Here is a 25,560-nt window from a genome sequence, read left to right on the forward strand (position 1 = left end):
CCAAATGACCTCCCTCCCTCCTCCTCCTCCTTTCCCACCCATTGAGAAGGCAAGAAGAACAAAACCCATTACAAATATTCATAGTCATACAAAAGAAATTACCAAAGGATCAGACATTTGAGAGCTGGAAGGGAACTTCCTTTCTACCTCTAATTTGGCAGATGAGGAAACTGAGGCTCAGAGAAGCCAAGTGACTTGAACAAAATCCCATAGATAATTCATTGTAGAACTGGTATTTGAATTATGGATCTCAGCTTCTGAAGCCAAGGCTCACACTGCTTTCTAGCAATAGTGTTCATAGGAGCATAAGTAGATAATACTGTGGTGCACTGAAAAAACAGAGGATTTGAGAGTTGGAAGATCTGAATTCAAATCCTGGCTCCAGTACTTACTATCTGTGTGAGTCCGAGGGAGCCACTTCACTGCTTTGGGCCTCAGTTTCCTCATTTGTCAAAAGAGAATAATACTGCATCTGACTCCCCAGCTCCTAGGGTTGTAGTGATAAAAGGGCTTTCTAACCTGGAGTGTACTGTTTCCATTACCACTCATCTATGTGTGGCATCTCTTGGCATTAGGAGTTGGGATTCTCAAGGTTAAGGTTTGGGAGAAGTGATAGCTCCAGTCCCTAAATAAGATGGAGCCAATGGAGGAGGTGGGGGAAACCAGAAACTGAGGGTTCCTGGGGAATGGCAGTTTGATATGCACACATCTCCTCTTTGCTTGGGAAGGATCTGATCCAACCACTTGAGACACAAAGTAGTGACTGATCCCTGGCCTCCTCCAAGGAAAAGCCCTACTTGGTCGGGGCTAGAGATCTCTGTGCAGCAAGCCTCTAGATCCCCTCGTCTATCCAGCCTGCTGTCCCTCCCATTTTCCAGCTCAGGGAAAACAAAGTGCCATCCAGCACTAGGGAGGGAGGGAGAAGGACACAGAGAGAGCGTGGGTGGGCAAGCAGGCAGAGCCCATATTAGTGAGAAATGAGGAACAGAGGGGCTTCTGCAGAGAGGGGAGAATGCTCACAAATGACGAACAAATGGAGAAAAAGATGTTTGAGATGGCAGGACAAATCCTAGCTAAATTTACCGAGCAGATTAGATTAAATTCAATGTTCCTTTCCCCTAAAAACCTCTGCTCCTGTCATTGCCTGGTACTTGGCAAACTCAGGGCCCCCCTCTTTCAGGCTCCTGGGAGCCCATTCCCTATTGTAATTTTAATCAGTCAACAGGCATTTATTAAGTGCCTACTATGTGCCAGCCCTGGGGATATAGGACTAAGAATTGATGAAACACAATTTGTAAGGAGCTAATCTTCCTAAGGGGAAGACCATAAATATATATAACTGCACACAGACTAAATATAAAAATAATGCATAGAAATATATACAAAGTAGGTGTCTACAAGGTAGTTAGGGAAGAAGGGCAGATCACAAAGGCTGGTGAAGAGGGGGGTGCTTAATCTGCACATTGGAGGAAGGCATTCCAGGCATAGGACATGGCCAATGCAAAAGCATGGAGTGTCATGTGTGAAGGACAGGAGGATGCTAGTTCAGTGGAATCGCAGTGTGGAAAAGAGAGTAATGTTTCAGGGGCTGGTGCTGGAGACATCATGAGAGGGCCTTTCAGAAGTCAAACAGGAGTTTATGTTTGATCTGAGGCTATAGGAAGCCGCTAGAGTTGAGACCCAGTAAGGGCTGGACATGGTCAGATCTGTATTTAAGGAAAGTCATAGTTGCAATTGTGTGGATGATAAAGTGGGGCGATGAGAGCCTTGAGGTTGGGAGCATGATTAGGAGGTTTGTGGCAACAATCCAGGCAAGAGGCAAGAGGCAATGAGGGCCTAGACTAAAGTGGTAGCTAGATGGGGAGAGGAAAAGGGTCAGATGTGGGAGATGGGGTCGAGGTAGAAATGGGAAGATCTGACAATTGATTAGCTATGTGGGAGGAGAGAGAGTGAAGAGTTCAAGATAACGGTGAGATTATAAGTCAGGAGACTCTAAGGATGCTTGTACCTTATATAGAAATAGTGAACTTTGCAAGAGAAGAGGAGTAGGGGGCAAAGATAATGCATTCACTTCTGGCCACAAAGTGTGGTCTCTCAGCTCCTGAAGTAAGCCTCCACTGGGGTTTTACTATAGATAACCTGAGTCAACACACATTTATGAAGGGCCTGTTGCCAGGCAGTGGGCATACAGAGATGAAAAAAAATGGCTGTCTCTACCCCCAGGCATCATAGATTTAAAGCTGAAAGGGAAGAAGTGAACTAACTTCTACATCTTACACCTAAAACAGGGCTTCTTAAACTTTTTCCACTAGTGACCCCTCCAGCACTTCTTAAACATGGAGGGGGTCATGAACCTCCCTCTCCCCCCCCCCCCAATTTAAGAACCAATGAAAAGAAACTGAGGATAAGAGAGATGAGGGGACTTACCCATAATACCACAGGCCATAAGTAGCCCAGCCGCAATTTGAAGCTTAGCTCTTCTGGCTCTATGGAAAAAGTTACCTGGGGATACTGAGGTGATAAGTGACTTGCCTAGGGTCATACAGCCAATCTAGGCTCCAATGCTGTGATTCTGTAAACTCAGCCATTAGAGTCCTCAGGTCAAAGCAGGGAGAGCTACTGGACTTAGACAAGAATTTCCTCATTGCAAGTCTGGCCTCTATCCATTCTACTGTACCTCCTCTCAAGTAGTATACAGTCTACTCGGGCCATGTAGACAGATGAATGTAATATCCAGTAGGGAGAAACAAGGGGAGAGATCCCAATGAGTTAGGCCAGGATGATTTGGGGAGCTGGAGAGCACTTGTAGGAGAGGTTCTGTTGAGGAAGAGGCCCTGAGTAGATTCCCAACACGAGCTCTTGGCCACATCCTCCAGGTATGTGGGGAAGAGTGCAGGACAACAGGACCGCATAGCTAAGGGGTGTGCGCCTCCTCCTTTGAAATGTCTAGCCCATAAACACTCACTCTTTAGCCTGCCTGTGCCAATACAATGTCTTGTAGTCTGAAGAGAAGTGTTGGCCATCCAGTTTGGCCATGTGCAGTTGTTCTAGGCCAATGCCTCAGATCCTCGTCCCACCTCTCATCCCTGCCCCTTATATGTATCCTGGTTCTCCGCTATCCTCCTGACTCTTGAGAATAAGGCACTCCATTAAAAATTATACTTCAGGGGACAGAGATAGCCAGTATGGAGGCACTATACCAACCCCACCCCAACACAAATGAAAGAATTAGTAAAGCATTTATTAAGTGCTTACTTTGTACCAAACACTCTTCTAAGCTCTGGGGATACAAGCAGAAAAGCAAGGCAGTACCTGCTCTCAAGGAACTTACATTCTAGTAGGGGAGACAACACAAATAGAAATTTTCAGTAGCAAGGCAGATATTAATGCATCTTCTTTAATATCAGTTCACCTGTTAAAATGATATGTTTCTGATGTTTAACCATTTGAAAGTGCCATAAACATGAACACCCATGGTTGAATTTTGTCTGTGCTTTCAACACCCAGCCAGGTTGTTCCATAGAATGGTTTCTGGGGGGGGAGCAGCCTGTTGTACAAAAAATTGTGTTGGACTTGAAAGCAGGAAATGTGGGTTCAAACCCTACTTCACAAATTGAACAGCCAAGGGCAAGGCTCCTACCTTCTTTGAGTCTATTTTCTCCTCTGTGAAATGGAAGGTCATGATTGTACTGTCTCCCTCACAAGTTAACTGTGGAAGAGAGTGTATTGCAAATATTAATAGGCCAAGAGGACTGGGAGTAATTTTTTTTCCAAGCTCTCATCAGGCAGCTATAAGGCTTTGGGCAATAAAGGGGCAAACAAAATCCCAGAGACCTCATTTCTAGGCCTAGATCTCCCATTAATCTGCTGGGTGACTTTGGAAAAGTCACTTAACCTCTCTTGCCTTGTTTTTGTCCATCTGTAAAATAAGGGATCGCACTAGATGAGCTCTGAGGTCTTTTCCAGCTTGGACATTCTCAGATTTCTATGATGTCGGTACCTGAGGATAGTGGAGAAGATCAAGAAAGCAACTGGTGATGACTTCTAGGTGGAAAACTTTGCTCTTCCTAATGGACCATTCCCTATCCATAGGAAGGGATCAGGAGGATCCATTTTTCTTAGCCAGGAATGTAGATTCCTATAGAATATCAGCTCCTTGAGGTCAGGGACTACTTCTCCTTCATGTCCTTATTTCTCCAGAACCTAGGACAGTGCCTGGCACATAGTAGGCACTTACTGATGCTTGTTGAAGGCAATGGAATAGAACTGAGTGACAGGTGAGCTAAGGGACTGCTGACTGGGGGGCTGGCTGTGAAGAGCTGTATCCACTCCAGGAAGGACTCCTTCAAAAGCAGTCCTAAAGGGAGACAACAGACAGGCAAGCAGGTAGGCAATCAGCCAGCAAGCCACTCCTAGCACCTTTGGTCCTGGCCTCAACCAACACTGAGGCTGATGTAGGCCATAGGACCCTCTGGGACTGTCCGAAAGTACAGGAGGAAGTGGTGACTGAAGCAGTTTGCCATAAACAAAACTGACGGTGGAGCACAGCTGGCGGAGGAAGACATTAAATAAATGCTTATTAATATCATGGGAGATGATGTATTTTGCACAGCTATATATCTGCAAGGAGAAATGCCATGAATAATAGATCCGATGGGCTCTCAAGAGATCATCTGGCCTAGACAGATGGTCAGCTATTTCATTTTTAAACATTGCTCAGTCTCCTTTGACTGGGGCCCAGCATTTCATCATCCTAAGAGTCAAAAAGTTCAACTGTGTGCCTAGCCAGGGGCCTTGGGTGCAACTTACATCATCGTGGGATGTCCAAGTTGGAAGGGACCACAGAGGCCATGTCCAGCCTCTACCTGAGCAACGCTCCCTTCCACAGCATTCTTGGTCATCCAGGGTTCACCTACAGTTATAGGGGAGCTGTTGGGACAGCCCTAGTTGATAGGAATCCCATTGTTTGCTCATCCCTCGAAACTATGTCTTCATTTTTGTCTTCTTTAGATTTCAAGGGGATTTGGGAGATCCTTTTTAGGGTGACAGTGTAGACTTCAAGATTATTATTATTCGAGATTATCATTCCTTTCCCTTCTCTCCCAAGTGTTATCTTCCCCAGGCTAAATGCCCTAGTTTCACTAACCTTTCCTCCTTGAAACTATCATGATTGTAACTCATTTGCATTATACCTCTCTAGGTTCCCCTCTTCTTAAAAACAAAACAAAATAAACAAGACACATGAATTCTGTCTCTATTACTCCCAGTCTCGGTGTGTGTGTGTGTATTCCTCCTCTCGCTTGGGCTGCACATATCTCTAGGCTCTAGGAGACTAGATAGCACATAGCTGTGCTTTTCTACTCCCTGCTGCATGGCCCTAGGTGGGAGGGGCGGGGTTGGCAAATATCTTGGGAATCATATTGCCTTTCAGGGAAGAGGTTTTGTTTTCCTATACCTTCACCCCCACCACTCCAAGATTTCCTCAAACCAGCTAGAATCCTAGATGTTCTTCTGGCATACCTGGCCTACTGGGAACCTCCTAAATTACTAGGGAATGTCTGGGCCCAGAGCAGTACCTCCTGGGGATGGCTGTGGCAAGGGAAGGCTCTCGCATTCCCTCAAAGGTTCATCTCATGGCTCTGGTCTAGGCCTGGTATCACACTGAATGGGGTTTGGGAGTTTGAGACCAAAGGAATCCCCTTTCTTTTGATGCAGATTTTCAAGACTTCCCAAGTTTTCTAGCAAATATGGTCATTCTCCATCTTCCTGGATTTTCCCAGAATCACTCTGTAGAGGGATGGATCTGGTTGTACAGTAGGCACACTGTCCTTTGAGAGACAAGGTCCTTTGAGAGATAAGGCTTGGCAAGAGAGGAATTTCTTTGGGTTGACTCACGTGGTTGGTGTCCCTTCCCAAAGACAGGCTGTGACTGCTGGCCAGCATTCAGGATGTAGTCGTGGGAATCAGATTGACTTGCTCAGCACTCTGGTGGCATGCTAAGAAAGAACACAACTAGCAATAAGCACTAAAAGCTTCTCTAGGCCAAGGCAAACAGCTCTTAAATGGTGGTGCCATGCTTTCTCTCTCCTCTCTGCCCCAGACACTGTCACTGAAGTCAAGACGGACATCTACGTGACCAGTTTTGGCCCTGTCTCCGACACAGACATGGTGAGTACCGTTTCCTGTCCAGGGAAGGTCTAGAAGGGAAGTAAAAGTAGAAACTTGGGATAGACGTTGTGCTGTAAGAGATCTTATCTCTCGGGTAACATACTTGGCTCTCTGCTGGTGCCGTCCTACCTTTCCTTAACTCTTTGGATATGCCATACTCCTCACCACCTCCCTGAAATTGTCTGGTGTGGTGGAAAGGACATTAGATTTTAGACCGTAGGGGCAGCTAGGTTGCACAGTGGATAGAGCACCAGCTCTGAAGTCAGAAGGACCTCAGTTCAAATCTGGCCTCAGATCAGACACTTGACACTTACTAGCTGTGTGACCCTCAGCAAGTCACTTGACTCCAATTGCCTAAAAAAAAAAAAGATTTTAGACTTGCAGAACCTGACTCTGCTACTTATTATATGGCTATGTCACTGGGGGCAAATTACTGCCTCACTCTGAGCCTCAGGTGGTTTTTATTTCTTTGATTTCTATAAAATGAAGGGGTCAGACCAACTGATTTCTGAAGACCCTTCTGAATCTAATTCCTGTGATCTTACCTGGATGAAGATTAATAATACATTGTAGGATATTGGTGAACCTACAGTTATACTCAATACTCAAGCTTTCATTTGAATATGTATACATGGATTTACATCAAATAACATTACTCCAAGTTTACAGAAATCCCAATATTTGGTAAAAAAAAACAAAAACAACAACAACAACAAAAATATTAAGGGATTTTTTCCTGCCTATTCTCGTAGAAAACTGGCCTTTGCTCATTTTAAAATGGTCAGCATTAATTGGTCATAGAGAGCTTGAAAGTTCTCCAGTCTAACTCTCACTTCACAGATGAGAAACTGAGGCCTAGAGGGGAGAGTTGAGATTTCAGCTCAATCCAGCAATCTTTCCACTGTACCACACATGTAGTAGGTGTGGGGTGAGAATAGGATGCTTATATTATAATCTGATGTATTCAAGGAAGATATCCTTCAAACTTTAATTTTGAAGATTATATGTAAACAAAATCATTGTTTGTTGAAACCCAATTAGAAAAGTTGCCTTGAAAATGTCAGTTTGGTTTTTTCAAAATAATCATTGATGTTGTTTCATATTTGCTCATGCCCTGCCCCTCTACTTGCCCAGGTACCAAGGCTCCCTAGTGATTTCTTCTTTCTCCAAAGACTTCTGGAACCTTGCAGTCCCACCACTTTGTGGGACCACTTTATTACCCACTGCTTTGGATTACTCTCCAGTCATCTGTGTTGTAATTGTGTATCTTCTCTTCCAAACTAGATTGCAAGCTCTTTGAGGAGGGGACCAATGTCCTAAGCTTCTCTGTAGTCTATAATCATCCATAATGGTCATATCAGAGAAACTCATTCAATACATGTGTTTGAACACTTTCCCTTTCAATGCCCAGAGACTCTTGATCTATGAATGGCTAAGGAATGGACAGCAGTCACTTGACTTGCCTCCTCTTCTTAACTCTCCTCTTGCTAGGGAGGGCACCACCATTCTGCCAGGCTCTCCAGCTCATAACCTTGGGATACTCTTGGATCCTTCCCTCTCCTGCACTCCCCACATGTAATTAGTTGCCAAGATGTCAATTCTAACCCACAGCATCTCTCCAAGCTATGCCCCCCCACTCAGAGTTCCGGCCCTCATCACCTCTCCAGACAATTATGACAGCCTCCTAATTGGCTTCTCTCTCTCCAGTCCAGCTTCCTCAAGCTACCAAATTAATATTCCAAAGACACCATATCAGTTCATTGTTCAGAAACCTTTGCCTGTTACTCAATCCCTCTGATGCCTGGTTCCAGCCTACCTTTCCAGATCTATTTTACATTATTTTCCTCATTCACCCTCCACACCAGCCAAACTAGCCTACTAGCCATTTCTCAAACTCAACATATCTTCTTGTCTCAGAATCCTCTCTTCAGGCCTCAGCTCAGGTGCTGACTCCTCTACAAATACCTTCCTTGATGTCCCTAGCAGAAAGCATTCTTCTCTTTGCCCTTTTCCCCAGTTTGCCAGTTTGTCTGGCTCTCTCCTTTGCTCTCATCACACTGCACCTTGTCTCATGCTTACCTGTTTACGTGACACTGATACTTCCTCCCCCCGCCCCAACCCCGAATAAGGATAGGGGATGTTTCATTTTGTGTCTTTGTATTTCCAACACCTAAGCACAGTGCCTGTGATGTAGTACGTGTTTATTAAGTATGGGATCATTGTGTGCTTCCTTGGGGCCTGGAACAGTGTGAGGTGTTTGAAAGATCTGGCCAGAGTACCAGACACTGTCCTTCCCTTCAAAGAGGTTACTAACTTGTTGGTGGGCAGCCATATGCTTTCTAGAAGGAAGATTGCTTATTTCCTGCTGGCAGCCTGTTTAACCATTTGTAGGGGCTTGAAGTTTTGCCAGGCATGCCGACCCCCACCAACCTGAAGGAGATCTCCCCATTTTCTAGGCTCCAAGCTGGGAGTGACTTCCTTGGGCCACATAGCTCAGAAAAGGCTAAAGGATTTCTTTTGACTTCCAGACTAGTTGCCATGAATTGGTGGCAGTTCGTCGTGAGGAAGAAACTAAAGTTACCCTTGGCATGGCATCCACAAACACCTTGGGGCCTCTAGACAGTCAGCTCTGATCGCCAGACAATTTTCCTGATGGCAGTTCAGCGTTCCTGTTGTCTCTCTGTCTTTGCTACTCATGATTGAGCTAAGACTACATGCTCACTCTTACAAATTGGAGGCTATACTCTGGACAAAGAACTCTCCAGAGTTATTTTTAGCTCCTCTGCAGTCTTACAATATCTCTGAGGAACTGGGGAAACTCTAGCTGGAGGGAAAGTAGAAAACACGCTTGTTATAGGTTTGGGTTGGGGCTTTTTTTGCTTCCTTCCTAATTTGCTATTTGGCGGATGTATGGGGATACTCCAAGCTCATCGATGCTCCAGAGAGGAATGTTTCTTGAACTAAACTGCATTTCCCTTGCTGGGATACCTTGTTTACGTGGAGGAGAGCTCTCCTGGACCTCAGAGGGATATTTGGCCCCCAAAGGCAGGAGGCCACTCTCTTTCCTACCTCTCTGGAGAAAGCCCTGAAGTAAGCAGACACAAGTGTTCGCCAATTAAGGAGGGGAGCTGGTGGGACCAGTTTGAACCTTAAGGCACATGCCTGGCTGACCAAAAGTTGTAAAGACAGAGACAAAGAATCTGCAAGGAACCTGAGAGGTGAACTAGTATAAGCCATATATCAACAGGAATCTCTTCTACTGAGTTCATGGTGAATGGTCATCCAGCATGTGCTTGTCCACCATCCAATGAAGAAGAACTCACTACATCCACTCACAGAATCACCAACTCAAAAATATTTCCTCTTATGTCATTGCCAACAACTAGCCATTCAGCTTCTACTTGAAGGCTGTCAGTGAGGGACACCTACTCCCTCCTAAAGCAACCTTTTCCACTTTGGGGCAGCTCTAAGCATCAGGAAAATTTTCCTTATACTCAAGCCCAAATCTACCTCTCTGCAGCCAAGCAGAACACATTTACAATCCCTCTTCCCTAGAAATACTTGAACACAGACCTTGTATTACCTTCCATCTCCTCTTCTCCAATTTGGTAGTGGATTCTCGCACAGTCAAAGGCCCTACACTGTCTTAGGCACTCTCTTCTTGATGCTCTTTGACCTATCAATATCCTGAGAGAAGGTAGAAAGATGGTAAGTAAAATATCCCTTGCCTTGCCTCCCAGATAAGGAATGACTTCCCTCCTTGGGAATGACTGACCTGGAAGACCTATGTGCCTGTTCCTCAATCCCAAGGATTTTCCTTCTCCATTTCATCCCAGTTCCCACTCCCATCAGGGGCTCAAATACTTGATTGAAGTAAAAAAGAGCTACCACAGAAAATCCAGAGGAAAGATTGTCAGGAGAGTCAGGGGAAGAGTAAGCAGGGAAGAGCTGTGCAACATTTCTGTAGGTATTGTAAACTTCAGGATCCTGTCCTGAGGGGACTTGTACCACTCAGACATCTGTTAGGTAGAAAACACCTCCTGACAGTGATCCACAGGGAGCCTCCCGGGTTATATAGGACACCAAAGTGGTGTTGTAAGTCCACAATCCAATCAGAAGCCTGACCATCTTATTTAACAAGGAAAATAAAATGGAGGCCTGGGAAATTAGGAGGTATTCGGAAACATTACCAGAGGCATTCTAAAGAACAGTCAGATGACATCCATTTTCACCTGACAATGGCTTATAAAATGTTATGCAAAATACCTGAGGACTGGAAAGTGAAAAAAAATAATGCTAATTAAAAACAAGTTAGCACTATGGCCAGGGACCATGCCAGGTGCATTTCCTGATGTCCCTGGGCTTGACACTGATGAGCTAGCTGCCTCATGACCATTGGAGGGAAGCTGGCTTGTCAATTTCAAGCCTTCCCCTGCTCTAGGGAGAAAAAAGAAAGGGGAGGGTTTGCCTCCCTCAGGACCTCTTTGGTAGCACTTTCCTGCCCTTTTTCTTTTACTCTAGTCTCTGGCACCTTGCTTTAGAAGGAGGCACACATCTTCAGAGTTGGGCTGACTATACCTCACAATATGGCAAGCCCTGCCAGTGGGGGTGCTCTAGGGGGCTATCCACCCTGACCCCTCAACCTCTGTTTCCTGTTGGCAGCATGGCATAATAGATAGGGAACTGGCACTGAAGTGAGGAAGACTAGACATGGAATCTATATGGCCCTAGGCAAGCCATCTAACCTCTTAGACTGAGCCTCAGTTTCTTTGTACAGGACTAATAATTGAACCCACTGCACAGGGTTGTTGTGAGGATCAAATGCATGTCAGTGTTTGGCAAACCTTAAATTATTACTATGATTACTGTCGGCATTATTATTTCCTCATCTTTCAAATGGAGGTAATGTTCCCTGCCTTGCTGCCCTCCAAGAGCTGATTTTAGGAGCAAAGGAGGTACGTGTGTGTGCTTTGAAATCTATATGTATGTACCTAGAGATATTTGAATCATCAAGAAAAAAAAAAAGAAATGAGGTTTCAAAATAAGGGAGCCAGGAATGCTGGGGTGGGGGGAGGCAGGGACAACAGCAGTACATAAGCAGGCTCTCGGGGGCTGGGGCACCAGACGGTGTTCGAGCTGAAGCAGCACTATAATGACGCTGGCATAGCAGAATGGCTGCAGTCCTTTTTCCCCAGGACGGAGGCTGCCGAGTCTCTGCTATGCAGTGCCATAGCTCGGAACACCCTGAGAAGGTACCCAGGACACTGTATACTTGCTTTGGTGGGCCTGTTTTGGTTTCTAACTGTTGAGAAAGCAGCCTGACCTCTCTGCCGACCCAGGGGAAGAGGGGCTGGTTTGCATAGCCAGCTTCCAGGGTTGGACTTCTGCCCAGTTCTCTGCCCCTCCGATCTTGAGATCAGGCTGCTGGTGTCACCCTGCAGAGTAAAGAAGGTGTCCTCAGGGTCCCAAAATAGCCCTATTTCTATCGATGACTTGCATAAATTGAATTTCCCTAAACCAAGTCCAACAAAACTTTTTATATTCAAGTTTGTTTGTTCCATACTTAGAAGACTCATCGTTTTAGGAAAATCCATATTTTATCATGGTCCATTGTATGGACTAAGTCAACTCTCAAGTATCTATTAAGAGATTTTCTGCTTTGTACATCACTGACCCCAATACTTAGGTAGTACCCCCTCTGCTGTTTACTAGTTGGGTGACCTTGAGGGAGTCTCTTCCCCTTTCTGGTTCTCCCTTTCTGCATCTGTAAGATAGAGGAAGTAAGACTAGATGCTTCATAAAGTCCATTCCCCCTCCCCTCCCCAATCCTAGATGTGTGATTCCTCCTGCTGGACAATCAGTATATGAAGGGCCTCTCTCATCTCTTGGTGAATCCCTTTTGGAATCCCCGGCTTCCTCCCAGGCATAGCTCTGTGTCACCTGCCCCATGAGGCCTTTCCTGATCACACCCAATCATTAGTGCTCTCTTTCTTGTGAAGGAACTTGGCACTTGCTTACTTCTGTACCTTTTGTGCTTTCCAGTAGAATGAAACCTTCCTGAGGGCAGGGACTGGTAAAAGCCACCTGGCACAGTGCCTTGTAGTAGGAGTACCGTAGTAGATGCTTGTTGAATTGAATTCTCATCTCTGCACCCCTAACCCCAGTGTCCTGAGCCAAGTTGGCTTTGATCAATGTTTGTGGAATTGAATTTGTGAATTGTTTTCATCGTCCAAGCCCCCCAGCAAGAGGAGCCCTTAATTGTCACCAGCATAACAATGGGCCTTAATTTAGCACTTAATGGGCTCAGGCACCAGGCTAGGGACCAGAAATACAGAGAGAAAAACCAAATAGTCCATTCCCTCTAGGAGCTTAAGATCAATGGGGGCGGGGGGGGGGGGGGGGGGGGGAGAAGGGGGATGGACCTGACAGGTGTGAATATGGGATATGGGAGGCACTAGCAACTGGGCAGATCAAGAGTGGGAGGTAGCACTTGAGCTGAGCCACAAGGAAGCAATTCCAGGCATTGGACATAGTCTGCTCAAAGTCACCAAGCCAGGAGATGGGCATATCATAATAAAAATCCCAATATAGGTAGTATTTATACAGGGCATTTAGAGTTTGCAAAGTGCTTTACATGTGTTATCACACTTGATCCTTCCACTGATGCTGGGAGGTAGATACTATTATTACCCCCATTTTACAGATGAAGAAACTGAGGCAAACAGAGGTTGTCACTTGCCCAGGATCACATAGCTAGCAAATTTCTGAGGCTGGATCTGAACACAGGTCTTCCTGACTTCAAGTCTAGTGCTCTCTCCACTGCACCACCTAGCTTCCAGAAAGGGTAAGATTGGGTCAAAGTGTCTACAGTTGCATCATCCAGGCCAAATCTGAGCTGTTGGCTTTTGAAAAGCCATAAGGAACTCTTAAAACTAATCCGATAGATTAGTGCTGACCTGAGATAAGCAGAAGGAACAAGAATCAGTTGGAATTTATGAATTAGAAATAACAAATACTCATGAGAACTCAGAACCTGGTCTTCTTTTTTTGACTCTTTTTCTCCTTCCTAGGAGTATACCATCGATGTGTTCTTCCGGCAGACCTGGCATGATGAGCGTCTCAAATTTGATGGGCCTATGAAGATCCTCCCACTCAACAACCTTCTGGCCAGTAAGATCTGGACCCCAGATACCTTCTTCCACAATGGCAAGAAATCTGTGGCCCATAACATGACCACACCCAATAAGCTGCTGAGGCTGGTGGATAATGGGACACTTCTCTACACAATGAGGTTAGTGGATGCTGGGCAGAGGGTGATGGAAAGCTCTTCTCCCTCCCCCTCAAGCCTTCAGAGACCGATGCATGGAGGGAGAGGAAACCTTGGGTTTTGGAAGTAGGAAGGCTTAAGGTTATGCAAAACACCATCCTGGAGAATCAGAAGGAGAGCTGATAAACATGAAGAATTCAACTCAGACATTTCTTAAGCACCTGATATGTGCCAGGACTTGTGCAAAGTGATGAGAATACAAAGACAAAACAATACAAATAGTCCTTACCCTCGAGAAGCTTACATTCCCATGGAGGGAGACAATAGACACACAAATAAGAAAATAGAAAGTATACAGGAAATTATGCAAAGTAATGTCAAGAGGAGGAGAATCTTAAGTGGAGGAGGGGCAGAAATCGGAGGAGGAGGTAGAAGGCAGAACCTGACTGATATGGATCTTGAAGGGAAGGCTGAAGGTTCAGTGAGGCAGAGGTGGGGAGGAAACATGGTCTATAAAGCTAGGCGCTTTTGTGAGGAACAGCTGCCAGGCCAGTTTGACTGGAAAAATGTGTGAACAGCTCATCTCTAAAATCCCTTCTGGCTCTAGCTCCCATGATAGGTAGTAGAGGGGAAATAAGGCTGTTTTCCATGGCTATTTGTGCCACTTCCAGTAATCCTGAGGAAGTATTTAACTTGCAGGAACCCCTAGCTCTCCTGGGTCCTTCTACTATGTCATCCTGGAAGAAACCTGTCTCTTCAGACAGCACATACTTCATGGGGAAGGGGGAAAGGGAGAGACAGAGAGCAAGAGCCTCATTCTATTTCTGTCCTTGCAACTGAGTCACTTTGTGACCTTTCGCAAGTCACTTAACCTGTCTATGCTTCCTCCTGGGCCTGATTCTGTGAAATGGGGATGATAATAATAATGTCTGTCACTGCCACCTGCCTTTCAACATAGTTGGGAGCCCAAAGTGGATAATGCTGGCAGAGGGCTTTGAACCCTTCAGGAACAGACACTCTGCAATATTGGAGACACCATCACTATCATTATTCTGCCCCTCAGTGGCCTGATCCAAGCTTCCTGGGAAGCTAGAGGGGTGGGGGTTGGCTCACACATTACTTCACCAAGGGAGCTACTGGAAAAGCCCAATTTAATCACTTTGGGCCTTAGGGTTTAAAGTGATTGGGGAAAAACCATTGCTGCCCTCAATGATGCCACAGTGGTCATTCTTGGGGGCAGACCTCAATAAATGCTTGCTGTGTTGGGTCTCCATTGTTTTATAGTAGAGGGATTTTGTTGAAAGGAGCAAGGGGCTAGGAAACCCTTTTCCAGTACCGACTCCATGGTAGGGACTCCATGGTAGGTACTTGGTAAAAGCTTGTTGAAAGAAAAAGAAACTTCAGGATTGGAAATGAACACCAACATCTACTTAGCCTGTCGGAGAGCACATTAGCAAGAGGAGTAGACGTGTTTGGAATCTAATAACTCCATCCCTGCCTCCTTTCCTAGAGGCTGGGTCTGTCTGTCTGGGTGGATGCTTTGAACATTTGTGTCCTATGAGGTGGAAGGAGCGAGCAAAGCTGAAGGGTGAACTTGACTTGGCCACAAGGCAACAGCCTTGGGAGGTGCTCGGATGTACTCCCCTCTCTGCTCCCCATGCAAACAGCATACAATTGAGCTCTTTCATTATAGAGAACTATTAAATGGAGGGGGACCAGAGAAAGTACTTGGATGAGATGACTTGTAATCAGCTTAACAAAGCCCTGATGGCTTTCCTATTATGGAACTCTTCCTTGTAATGGTATTTGCTACAATGGGATTTTACCTGAGTTTCTTGTTCATTACCTTTAACGCCCCCACAAATCCAAACCTAGCTGGCTTCATCCTTTCAGGCTGAGAAAAAAGTGCAGGGGAAAGTGTGCTGCTCGCCACTTATTGTTTGGGGAGGGAGTGGTCCCTGGGATTTTCTTGTTTCTGCTGTTGGGATGAGGTCCTATAGAGTTCCCGGTGGCTCCCCACTCCCCAGCAACAGCCACAATCTTGACAGCTTTGCAGAGTAGGACCAGACTTTTGCATACCAGGCGACTGGCTCCAGCTGCCCCTTTGAAGGAACACTCCCAGACCAGGTGAAAAAGGTGACCCAGGTAGCCACAGTCAGCAGGGCCGGTGGCCAAGACAGGAAGCGGCTGGGCTGGCAGAGCAGAAGCCCCAGGGTGGGGAGGGGAGCACCAGGGTTTCTCCTGAGCCAGCTAAAATGGAGCTTTCCAAGCTGGATGTTTCCCAGCACTACCCTCACTGTAAGCCCCAGACTAAACACCCAGTGGACTCAGGGACTTGTGCTAGGCACCAGGGAGGGAAGAAAAGAAAACAAGCATTTATTAAGTGCCTACTATGTGTCAGGCACTGGATTAAACATTTTACAAATTTATCTCATTTGATCCTCACAGCAACCTTGCAAGGTTGGTATTATTATCCCCATTTTACAGATGAAGAAACGAAGGTAGAGAGAGACGTTAAGTGACTTGCCCAAGATCACACAGCTAGGAAGTGTCTGAGACTAGATTTGAACTAAGTCTTCCCGACTCCAGCCCAGTGCTCTATGGTGCCACCAGCCTAGGGAGAGAGACATAAATAAGAGAAGTTCTGTGACCCTGAAAGCTGCCAACAATCCCAGGCTGCCCATGCTCAGCACCAGGCAAGTAGGACACTGAAAGTCAATATGATCTGGTGGAAAAGGGCACTCACTGCATCTTGAGTTGGGGGACCTGAGTTCAAGTCTGGCATTGCCACTCCCTGGTTGTGTGACCTTGGGCAAGTCACTTCACCTCTAGGTGTCTCAATCCCTTTATCTGTAAATTAAGGGGCTAAGCCTCTTCCCAGTCTTGTTCTGGTCCTAAGATACCAAGTAAGTGCAGTAGGAGGACAATCCAATAAACACAAACAAAAATCAAACTGGCCCTGCCAGTAAGGAGCTTATATTCTGTCTGTGTGTGTGGGGGGGGGGTCAGTATGACATGCACACAGTAAATAGAGATTCTTTGAGGCAGAGGGAACAAGAACTACCAGTGAAGATTGGGGCTGCCCTTGGGGCCTTAGGCCTTAAGTGCTTCCTTCCAGGTGGTGCAGTCCTACTCTGTGATTCTCTATTCTCCAGTCAGCCAGGACAACTTTTATGATGGATCAGTGCTAAAGAGACAGTAGAAAATAAGTCTGCATTTGGAGTCACAGGAACAGCTGCCTCCACCCCATTAAGACTGTACGACAAGGTTGAGCTAGCAGAGTTCTATGGGCTCTTGCAGGCCACAAGTGAACGATCCTCTCCTTGTAAGAGATCTTCATGCAGGTGATCAGTGGACCACCGGGGTACGTCCTCTTTCTCCAGATCCCAGCTGCTCCGGCCAGCACTAGTTTGTCCCTCATCCCTATCCAAGGCCAGGAAAGCAAAGGGTTTCTGTAGATGAATGTGTCACTTGGTTTGGCTCTTTGGGCTCATATATCAAGTGACTCACCCTCTGCAGATAATAGCTGCTAGTGATTTACTGTTCTTTATTCCCAATAAAGCACAAAGACAGCTAGTGGGACAAAGCACCCTTCACACGGAGACTACAGTGATTCTACAACCTGACACATCATTTACCAAAACTGCTTGGCTGGCCAGGGGAGAAGGAGGGGCCCTTTTGGCCCTTGCCATTCAATCCAACTCAACCAATCATCATTGAGTATCTACCGTGTGCTCTGCTAGGCAATAACAAAATGGAAGCAGTCCCTGTTCTCAAGGACCTTACATTCTGTTGGCTAGGGAAGTGGGGACTAATTTGATTTGACATGAACACAAGTAACTAAACATGAATGCCAGTTCAAGAGGGAGAGAGTGCTAATACTTTCAGGGAGTGGCTTTTAGGAAGTGGAGTAGAAATCAGGACGGTGTCATGGAACAGGTGGTATTGGGAGTTCTGCCTGGAGGGAAGCTTGGGATTTCGGGGGGGGGTGGGGGGGTGGCCAATGGCTCTCAACATTCCTGATTCTTACCTGTTCCTTGATACCACACTAGCAGAAATGCCAACTGTCCTTCCCCCAAAGACAAGCCTCTCAGTTGTCAATCATCCAACAAGGAATGAATCTGTCCATCTAAGGCCTGGTGCTGTTGGACATACAGAGATGACCTGGTCATGGCTCCTGCCCTCTAGGAACTTTTAATCTAGCTGGGGAAACAATCCCAATCCACATGGAGCCACCAAAGAAAACCAGGAGTACTTTCAATCATGACCCGTTGTAGCAGAGATAGGAAACTATAAAGAAGTTGGGGGGAGGGGGGAGAGTTAATGTGCTTTGTTCCAGAAGCTTCAGTGGCTTCCTATTGCCCCTAGGACAAAGTGCAAAGCCTCAGTCTGACCTTTAAAATCCTTCCCAGTCTGATTCCCAGTTACCTATTCAGTCTTAATCAGATACTACTCCATTTCGTGTACTTTGTGTCCCCAGCACGTTGGACTACTAGCTGTTGCCCATCCGTGCCATTCTACCTTCCTCCTCTAGACCTTTGCCCAAGCTCTTTCTCCTTGTCTAGAATGCAGTCTTCTTCCCTTTGCCTCTTAGAATCTCTAGATGCCTTTAAAATATAGCTTAGATACCACTTTGTCTAAGCATACCATTGTATGTGCTTTGCATTTTCTTCTCTGCGGTACACATTGTGTGTACCTGGTAGAATAGAAGCTTCTTGAAGGCAGAGGTGGTTGTGCTTTTTGTCTTTCCCCAGGATCTAGCACAGTGCCTAGCACAAAGGAGACAAGTGATGAATTGAATGGAATGACTGCAGAAGACAGAGAGAGCTTTATAGAGGCAGTGGGATTTCAGTTGGGCCTCGAAGGATGGAGAGTTTATAGGGGAGATCACAAGGCATTCCAAACGGGAGGAACAAGAGAAGCCAAAGGTGGCCCCATGCAGAACTCTCTCTAGAATAAGGCCTGGGCATTTGCCCCAGGCCAGGGGCAAGCAGAGTCTCTGACAGAGTATACCATCTGGATGGGTTCTGACAATCTCTGGCTTCTCAAGTTTCTCAGGAAATCCAAGGAGCCTGCTCACTTGCCCTGCTTCTGCCAGCTAGAGGCCATCTAGTCTAGGGCTTCTTGGGATTATTTATGTCATGTACCCCCTTGGCAGTCTGGGGAAGTTGATATACATACGTAGGTACATATCCACATACCCCTTCCTAGAACCAGATTTTTCAATGCATAAAATCAAATTCCTAATGTTAGAAAGGAAGCCAGCTATATTGAAATACCATTACCAGAATATTTAAAAAATGTTAACAGACTCCAAGTTAAGAACCCCAAACCCTCATTTTGTAGAATAAACTGAGGCTCAGAAAGAGGGAGGTACTTACCCAAGGATGTGCAGTGACAGAGCTAAGGTTTGACCTCAGGCCTAACCCAAATGATGCCAAATCTAGTGTTTTCCCCACCAAGCCACGCAGTTGCTGTCACGCAGTAGTCGGGGAGAAGGATTTTGTCCTCTTGTGATTTCTATCTTTTCGGCCTTGTTGCTTCTGGAGTTCAGGCTCGTGACTCCTTCATCCTGGAGATAACACAAACCTCTAGATTCCTCAGGGAGCATCAAGATTCCCCTCCTTCATCCTAAACAGGGACTTCTACATCATAAAGGGGCTGTCATCTGGGTTGACGGAGGGAATGCCCAGGCTGATGAAGTCACCAGTTCTTGAAATGAAAGGAGGACCCTCAGGCACTGGGACTTTGATCATAAAATATTATGAACCAAGTGAAACGCCTTCGAACTCTAGTATTATAATTAATCTTTAAAAATCTTCCTGTAAAGCTAATACCCTTAGTGGCTTTGTGAGCTCAACAACCTGGATATTCCCTCCAATGAAGCAGCAATGCCCATCCACGCCCCCTAACAAGTGACTCACCCTTAATATAATGCACTGCAAAAATGGAAAACGGACTTAAGGTTTCATTTGCCCATTGGCTAACATTTTCATTTTTTTTTATCCATCAGTCAGCCAACAAGCATTTTAAAGTATACCAAGCACTGTGTGGGGAGTCAAGGGCACAAAACAAAAATGAATGAAATGGCTCCTGTCCTCCAGAAGTTGATGTTCTTTTTTTTAAATTTTTTTTTTTAATTTTTAGGCAATTGAGTTTAAGTGACTTGCCCAGGGTCACACAGCTAGTGAGTGTCAAGTGTTTGGTCTGAGGCCGGATTTGAACTCAGGTCCTCCTGACTTCAGGGCCAGTGCTCTATCCACTGCGCCACCTAGCTGCCCCAAGCTGATGTTCTTTTGAGAGGAACAGCTAGAGTGTTGGTGCCCTCCCCTTACATGTATGCATCTAGGAATGTAAAAAATGTATACGAAGGAAACACGAGGTAATCAAAGGGAGACATCAAAAAAGTCCTCATGTATAAGGGCTGTAAGGAAAACCAGGGATTCTGAAAGGTGGTGATGAGGAGGAATGGCATTTCTGGCATAGGGTACAGCCTGTGCAAAGACATGGGGGTGGAAGATGGACTGGCACTTGTAAGAAAAAAGAAGACCAATTTAGCCACACCATACAATAGGAGTTCTTGACCTTTTTTTGAGTTGTGGACCCTTTTACCTCTCTGGTGAAACCTACAGAGCCCTTCTCAGAATGATGTTTGTAAATGCACAAAAGAAAATACATAGAATTACAAAGGAAATGAATTCTATTCAAATAGTTTTCAGAATAACAAAACAAGTTCATGGACCTAAGGTTAAGAAGCTGTGCATAGAGTGTGTGAGGAGGAATGATGGACTGTGGTCAAAGCTGGGCTTTGCTATTTTGGCAGATGTATAGAGGATGGATTGGAAAGGGAGTGCTGAGTTAGGGCATCCAATTAAGATGCTACTGCAATCCTTTTTTATACTTTACAAAGGAAATCAATTATATTGATTACAGTTATCAGAATATTTAAAAAAAACAAATTCACAAGACTCCAGGTCAAAAATTTCTGACCCTCATTTTAGAGAAAAAGTTGAACCTCATATAAGAGGTAATGAGGGTCTGATGAATCTCGAGGTAAGCAAGGAAATGGGACATTGCTTATGTTGGGGAGGGTTTTATCCTCCTAACCCAGGGGTGGGGATCCTGCGGCCTCGAGGCCACAGCCTCCCCATCCCTGTCCTAACCCTTGGACATAGGTCTTCAGTTGAACTGGTCAGTCATTACTTAGCCACTCACATGAGTGAGGGTAGGCTTGATGGTGTAGCCAGGGCAGGAGAGGTCACTAATGCTCCAGTACACTCACCCCTGGGTCCCCAAGGCTATAAAATGGCAAACCTCTTGTCTTGGAGAAGAAGAACCCCAACCTAATCCCTTATCTCCCATTGCAATCGGGGACTTCTATGCACATGAGAGCATTGAACCACCCACTTGATGTGTCTGTTGGATGATCCAGCTCTGCAGGCGCTGAAAGTAATGAGGGAGAAGAAGTAAGAGTTGGTGTAGGAGAAGAACCTAGAAAAGGCTGACTGAAGATTTGCTTGCCTTGTGAGAAGAGAGGAGGTATTCTGATGGGAGTGGCTGGTTACTCTTTTAGTCCCCTCAAGGGGGCGCTTTGAGAAGCCAAGATGGGCGAATCAAGCTTCATATTCTTATAACCTATTTTTTTGAAGATATCAATTTAAATTTGGATTGGAGCCTGGGCTTTAAGAGGAGCTAGTATATTCCGTGCACAGTTTCCCATGTGGTTTCTAACGTTATTAACACCTTTGTTTTAATCCCACATCCTCTTGGGAAGCAGCCGGCACTCTTTCCAGGGAAGCCATCTGCATTTATAGATACATAATGACAATTTCCAGTTGCTGTCCATGGAACTGAGTTATTTCTGAGATAAATGATCCTAAATGGAAAACAACAGTCAGCTGAGTATAAAAGCGCCAGCACACTGTTTATGAGTCACTATAAACCTTAGTTGCAGCACATTAGAAGGAAGTTTCCTTGTCTTCCAATCACTAGAGAGTGAGAATGCTCCTTAAGGATGATGGATTCTTAGTAGACCAGTGGTAGACACTCCCAAGCATCTCCTTAAAGCTGTAGGTACAGAAATGTATTGCCCTGGCAATTACAGGTCACTAGCATTTTCCACAGAGAGTGCCTGCTCTATGTACATGGACACACAAGCCCCAGGAAGAACAGGGAGGGCTTGAAATCATATGAGTCTAAAGCGGGATGGAACCTTAGAGCGTCTGACCCTTTGGTTTTAACCACAGGGAACGCTAAAGCTCAGAGATAGATGAAGTAGTTTTTTCAAGGTTATGCAACTGGTTCATGGTAGAGCCAAGATTAGAACCTAGGTTTTCTGATTCCCAGGCCAAGGTTCTCTCCATTGCACCACACTTCCTCTTAAGATCCTGACTGTGCAGCCCTTTCCATACATCACTCAATGAATCCACAGGCATACCAAGTCATAATTCAGCTTTCTGCATTTGATGGGTGAAGGAGCCAGTACTGGTGACCCTGCCTCAACTCGGGAGTTAAATCAAGGTCTTTGAATGCTGGGGTTGGGGGTAAAGGGTGGGTGGGGAACGCTTCCTTCTCAGCCTAGCTGTGCTGCTAGCAGCCACCCTCCAGCTGGCCCAATTGGCCAACACTTCCAATCTGGGCAGAAATGCACACAGTCTTTGAAAAAAAAATTGCAGTTGAACATATGGATTTGTGACAACCTTCCAAAAGCAACCAAATGAGCAGTTTTCACTCAGAGTAGCTGTATTGGTGAATGCTTAAGTCTAAGTCACTGCTAGATGCGTTTGTGGCCACCCCCCATGCTCTAGTAGGCCCAGGATAGCTAGAGTCTTCATCCCATCATCTCCTCATCCTTTAGGGTACACGATGAGTTTTGTACCTTGAAGGTATATGAACAGGGCCTTGGCAATTTGCAGGTTCAGGAGAAGTGAGTTTTGCTGACGCATTGGCTTCTTGTGTCAGATATTACTTATTGAAAGGATTCCAGAAAGGTTTAATAAAGAAAATTGGGTTCCCTCCTTCAATGTATGTGGATATTTGGAAGATTCAGCCTCTTAGGTATAATGGCAAGGGGAAATTACGCTGCCAGCTACCTTGCTGCCCCAAGGACATCAAGAATAATGTATGGGTAGATAGATGATCCATGTGGGGTGCCCAGTGCATACAGAATATCCGGTTGGGAAGCATGTGGATTGAAAATCATTCCCTGAGAGCCAGTGGAATATAGTAGAAAGGAGATCTGGGTTTGAGTTCCAGCCCTACCTCTTATTGCAGTGTGACCTTGGGTAAGTTCCTCCCAGTCACTAAACCTCAGTTTTCTCTTCTATAAAATGGGGCTTAGAACAGCGCTTCTTAAACTGTGGGTCTCGACCCCATATGGGGTCACAAAAAATTTGGCAACAGTAAAAAGTTCCTGAATGCACAATGACAAAAAATTAATTAAAAATCAAATACATAGTGAATCCAAGGTGTTTCTGGCAGTGGTTGCCCACGTTACAATGTGCAACTTCACTGCAACCTTGGTTCTGAACACAAAGCATGTGCACTTTGCCCTGTGCATGCCCTCAGGCCTCGCAACTCCAAGGAAAGCTGCCAAAAACAATGGGAAAAGGGGTCACAAGTTGAAAAAGTTTAAGAAGCCCTGGTTAAGAAGATGCATACTACCTTACTTCATAGGAATGTCCTTTGCAAACCACGAGATGCTATAAATGGAGGGGGCTACATTATAGGTGAGCCACTCCCTGCTTATTTGCCTTTCCCCTGGTTAATAAGCATTAATTAAGCACCTACTGTAAGCCAGGAATTTTCTTCAATGGATCCTGGAGATGCAAAGACAAAAACAGTTGCTGCCTTGAAGGAGCATTCCATAGCTATAAAACATACAGGGCAGATACAAAGAAACCTTGTAAAGTTGTGGGGGTGCTAGTGTCTGGGAGAGGGAGGACCAGGAAAGGTCTTATGCTGAAGGTAGCCCTTGAAAGAAACTAGAGATTCCAACATGGAAGTAGGAGTTTTGATGTCAAACAAAGGCATCTATGTCTGGTCCTAGAATTAAGAGAGAGCTGCTGGAAAGAAGTGATATGATCAGACTTGTGATTTACAAACATCATTTTGGCACATCTGCGGAGAGGATGTATTGGAGTGAGGAGATTCTTGAGGTAGGGAGACCCATGAGGAGGCTATTGCAATGGTCCAGGTAAGAGTTAATGAGAACCAACCTAGGGGTGGTGGCTGTGCAAGTCAAGAGAAAGGGACACATGCGAGAGGTGGCGGAGAAGTAGAAATGATAAGATCTGGCAACTGGTTGGTGACCAGTTTCTTTCTTTCAAAAGAAATAGGGAAATTCAGAAGAGGGGTGGATTTGAGGGGAAAGATGATGAGTTTTGTTTACTTCGTGTTGAGCTTGAGGTGCCATCCAATTGTATACATCCTAGAGACAGTTGGTAATGTGGTACTGAAGCTGGCCATAGAGATCTGGGAATCATCTGCATAAAGATTATAGTCCAAACAATGGCAGCTGGTGCCATCAAAAAGTGAAAGCAGATCAAGAGAAAGGAGAATAGGACCCTGGACATAGCCTTCTGGGGTCATAGCCATAGTTAACATTGATGATGATCCAGAAAAGGAGACTCATCTACCCAAACCCAGACAAGGTAGAGCTGGCCAGATGCTGGGCTTTGTAGGTATCTCAGGAAAGTCTTGCCCTTTGATGTGGAAGGCATTTTACTCTCCCCTCACCAGTTACTCAGCCTTTTAGCCTCCTTACCTTTGTTCATATTATTCTTCCCCCTTCTTGATCTAGTCAAGTCTTAGCCAACCTCCAAATCCCACCCTTCCCTGGTTACTCCAAGCCACACTGACCCGTCCCTCCTCAGAGCTAGCAGAGACTATCTATAATTATAGGAAGAAGAATAAGAACAGCAGTAGGAATCCCAATAGTTGACATTTCTGGAACTCTTTCAGGTTGACCAAGTTCTTTCCTCCTAATAGCTCTATGAAATGAGCAGCGTGAGTATTGTTGAATCCATTATAGAGATGAGAAAACTGAGACTCAGAGAGGTCAAACATTTGGCACTTAGTAAACATGGTCTTGTACTAATGGTGTGTGTGTGTGTGTGTGTGTGTGTGTGTGTGTGTGTGTGTGGTGTGTTTTCTCCCCACCTATAAGCTCCTTGAGTGGAGGAACCACATTTTATTCACTTTATAGTTCCCTTAACATGTAGTACTAGGCATTTAGTACCAAGTATTTCAGGATCATTGGATTTGGAACTAGAAGGGGCCTTACAGATCAACTTAGTGCAACACTTTCATTTTACAAATGATGGGTGAAATGACCTGTCCAGAGTCATACAGATGAGTAAATAGCAGAGTCAGGATCCCACCCATAGTTTCTTGTCTCCAAATGTAATGCTTTTCTCACTGCATTAGCACTCTTGAATTTTCAATAGTTCAGTTGCTGGCCCTGGCATTGTCCCCATGCTTTACCATGTTCTGGCCAGCTTCTTGGCCTCTAGGGCACTGGTCTCCCTCTCTTTGCCATCTTTGTAGGCTTTCTCCAAAGAATGAGGTCCACCATGGCAGCACTAGGCTTGGCCCAGGTTGCCAGGAACCTTGCAAGTGGAGCTCCCTGTGGCCTGATCTCTGCTCTGCATGTAGAACTATATACACAGCATGTTGATTATTTATTACAACAACATGACACTTTTCACTTGAGCTGCCTCAGTATTTGCCTAGGAAGTGAGACATATTCCTTTTGGCCTGACATCTTGATGTTTCATTAGGCAAGACTCCTGGTCCCAAGGAGTCCTTGGGCCATGCATGGAAATGAATGGCAGGGAGGGGGGTTGTGTGGGGTTAAGAGTGGCAAGGGGGGGTAGAACTGATGCCAGGACTGATGGCTTGGCTGTCATCTCATTAGAGCTTAGGAAGGATGACATGAAAAAATATTTAGGACCCATAGGGCTGACTGGGAATTGCTTAACATAGCTAGAGTTGCATGTCTTTCTGCTGTGTTGGTACAATTTCAGTCTTGGGGCCTGCTATCTAGGCCAAGGAAAGTTGGGTCAGGAAGGGAAATTAGAGAGGAACACTTATGACTGCAGGTGATCAAATGGCAAGCATTCCCC

General features: G+C 45.5%; 1 protein-coding gene across 1 annotated transcript in view; it reads left to right on the forward strand.

The window, feature by feature from the left end:
• The window catches only part of GABRA3 (gamma-aminobutyric acid type A receptor alpha3 subunit), a 158,583-nt gene that overhangs the window by 97,295 nt on the left and 35,728 nt on the right, over window positions 1-25,560 (forward strand). Inside the window, exons 4-5 of the mRNA XM_027845063.1 lie at window positions 6,101-6,168; window positions 13,239-13,459. Of these exons, the coding sequence (XP_027700864.1) occupies window positions 6,101-6,168; window positions 13,239-13,459 (289 nt within the window). The remainder of the gene's footprint in view (window positions 1-6,100; window positions 6,169-13,238; window positions 13,460-25,560) is intronic.

This window comes from Vombatus ursinus, unplaced genomic scaffold, assembly GCF_900497805.2.
Source record: "Vombatus ursinus unplaced genomic scaffold, bare-nosed wombat genome assembly UNPS02014951.1, whole genome shotgun sequence".
NCBI lineage: Eukaryota > Metazoa > Chordata > Mammalia > Diprotodontia > Vombatidae > Vombatus > Vombatus ursinus.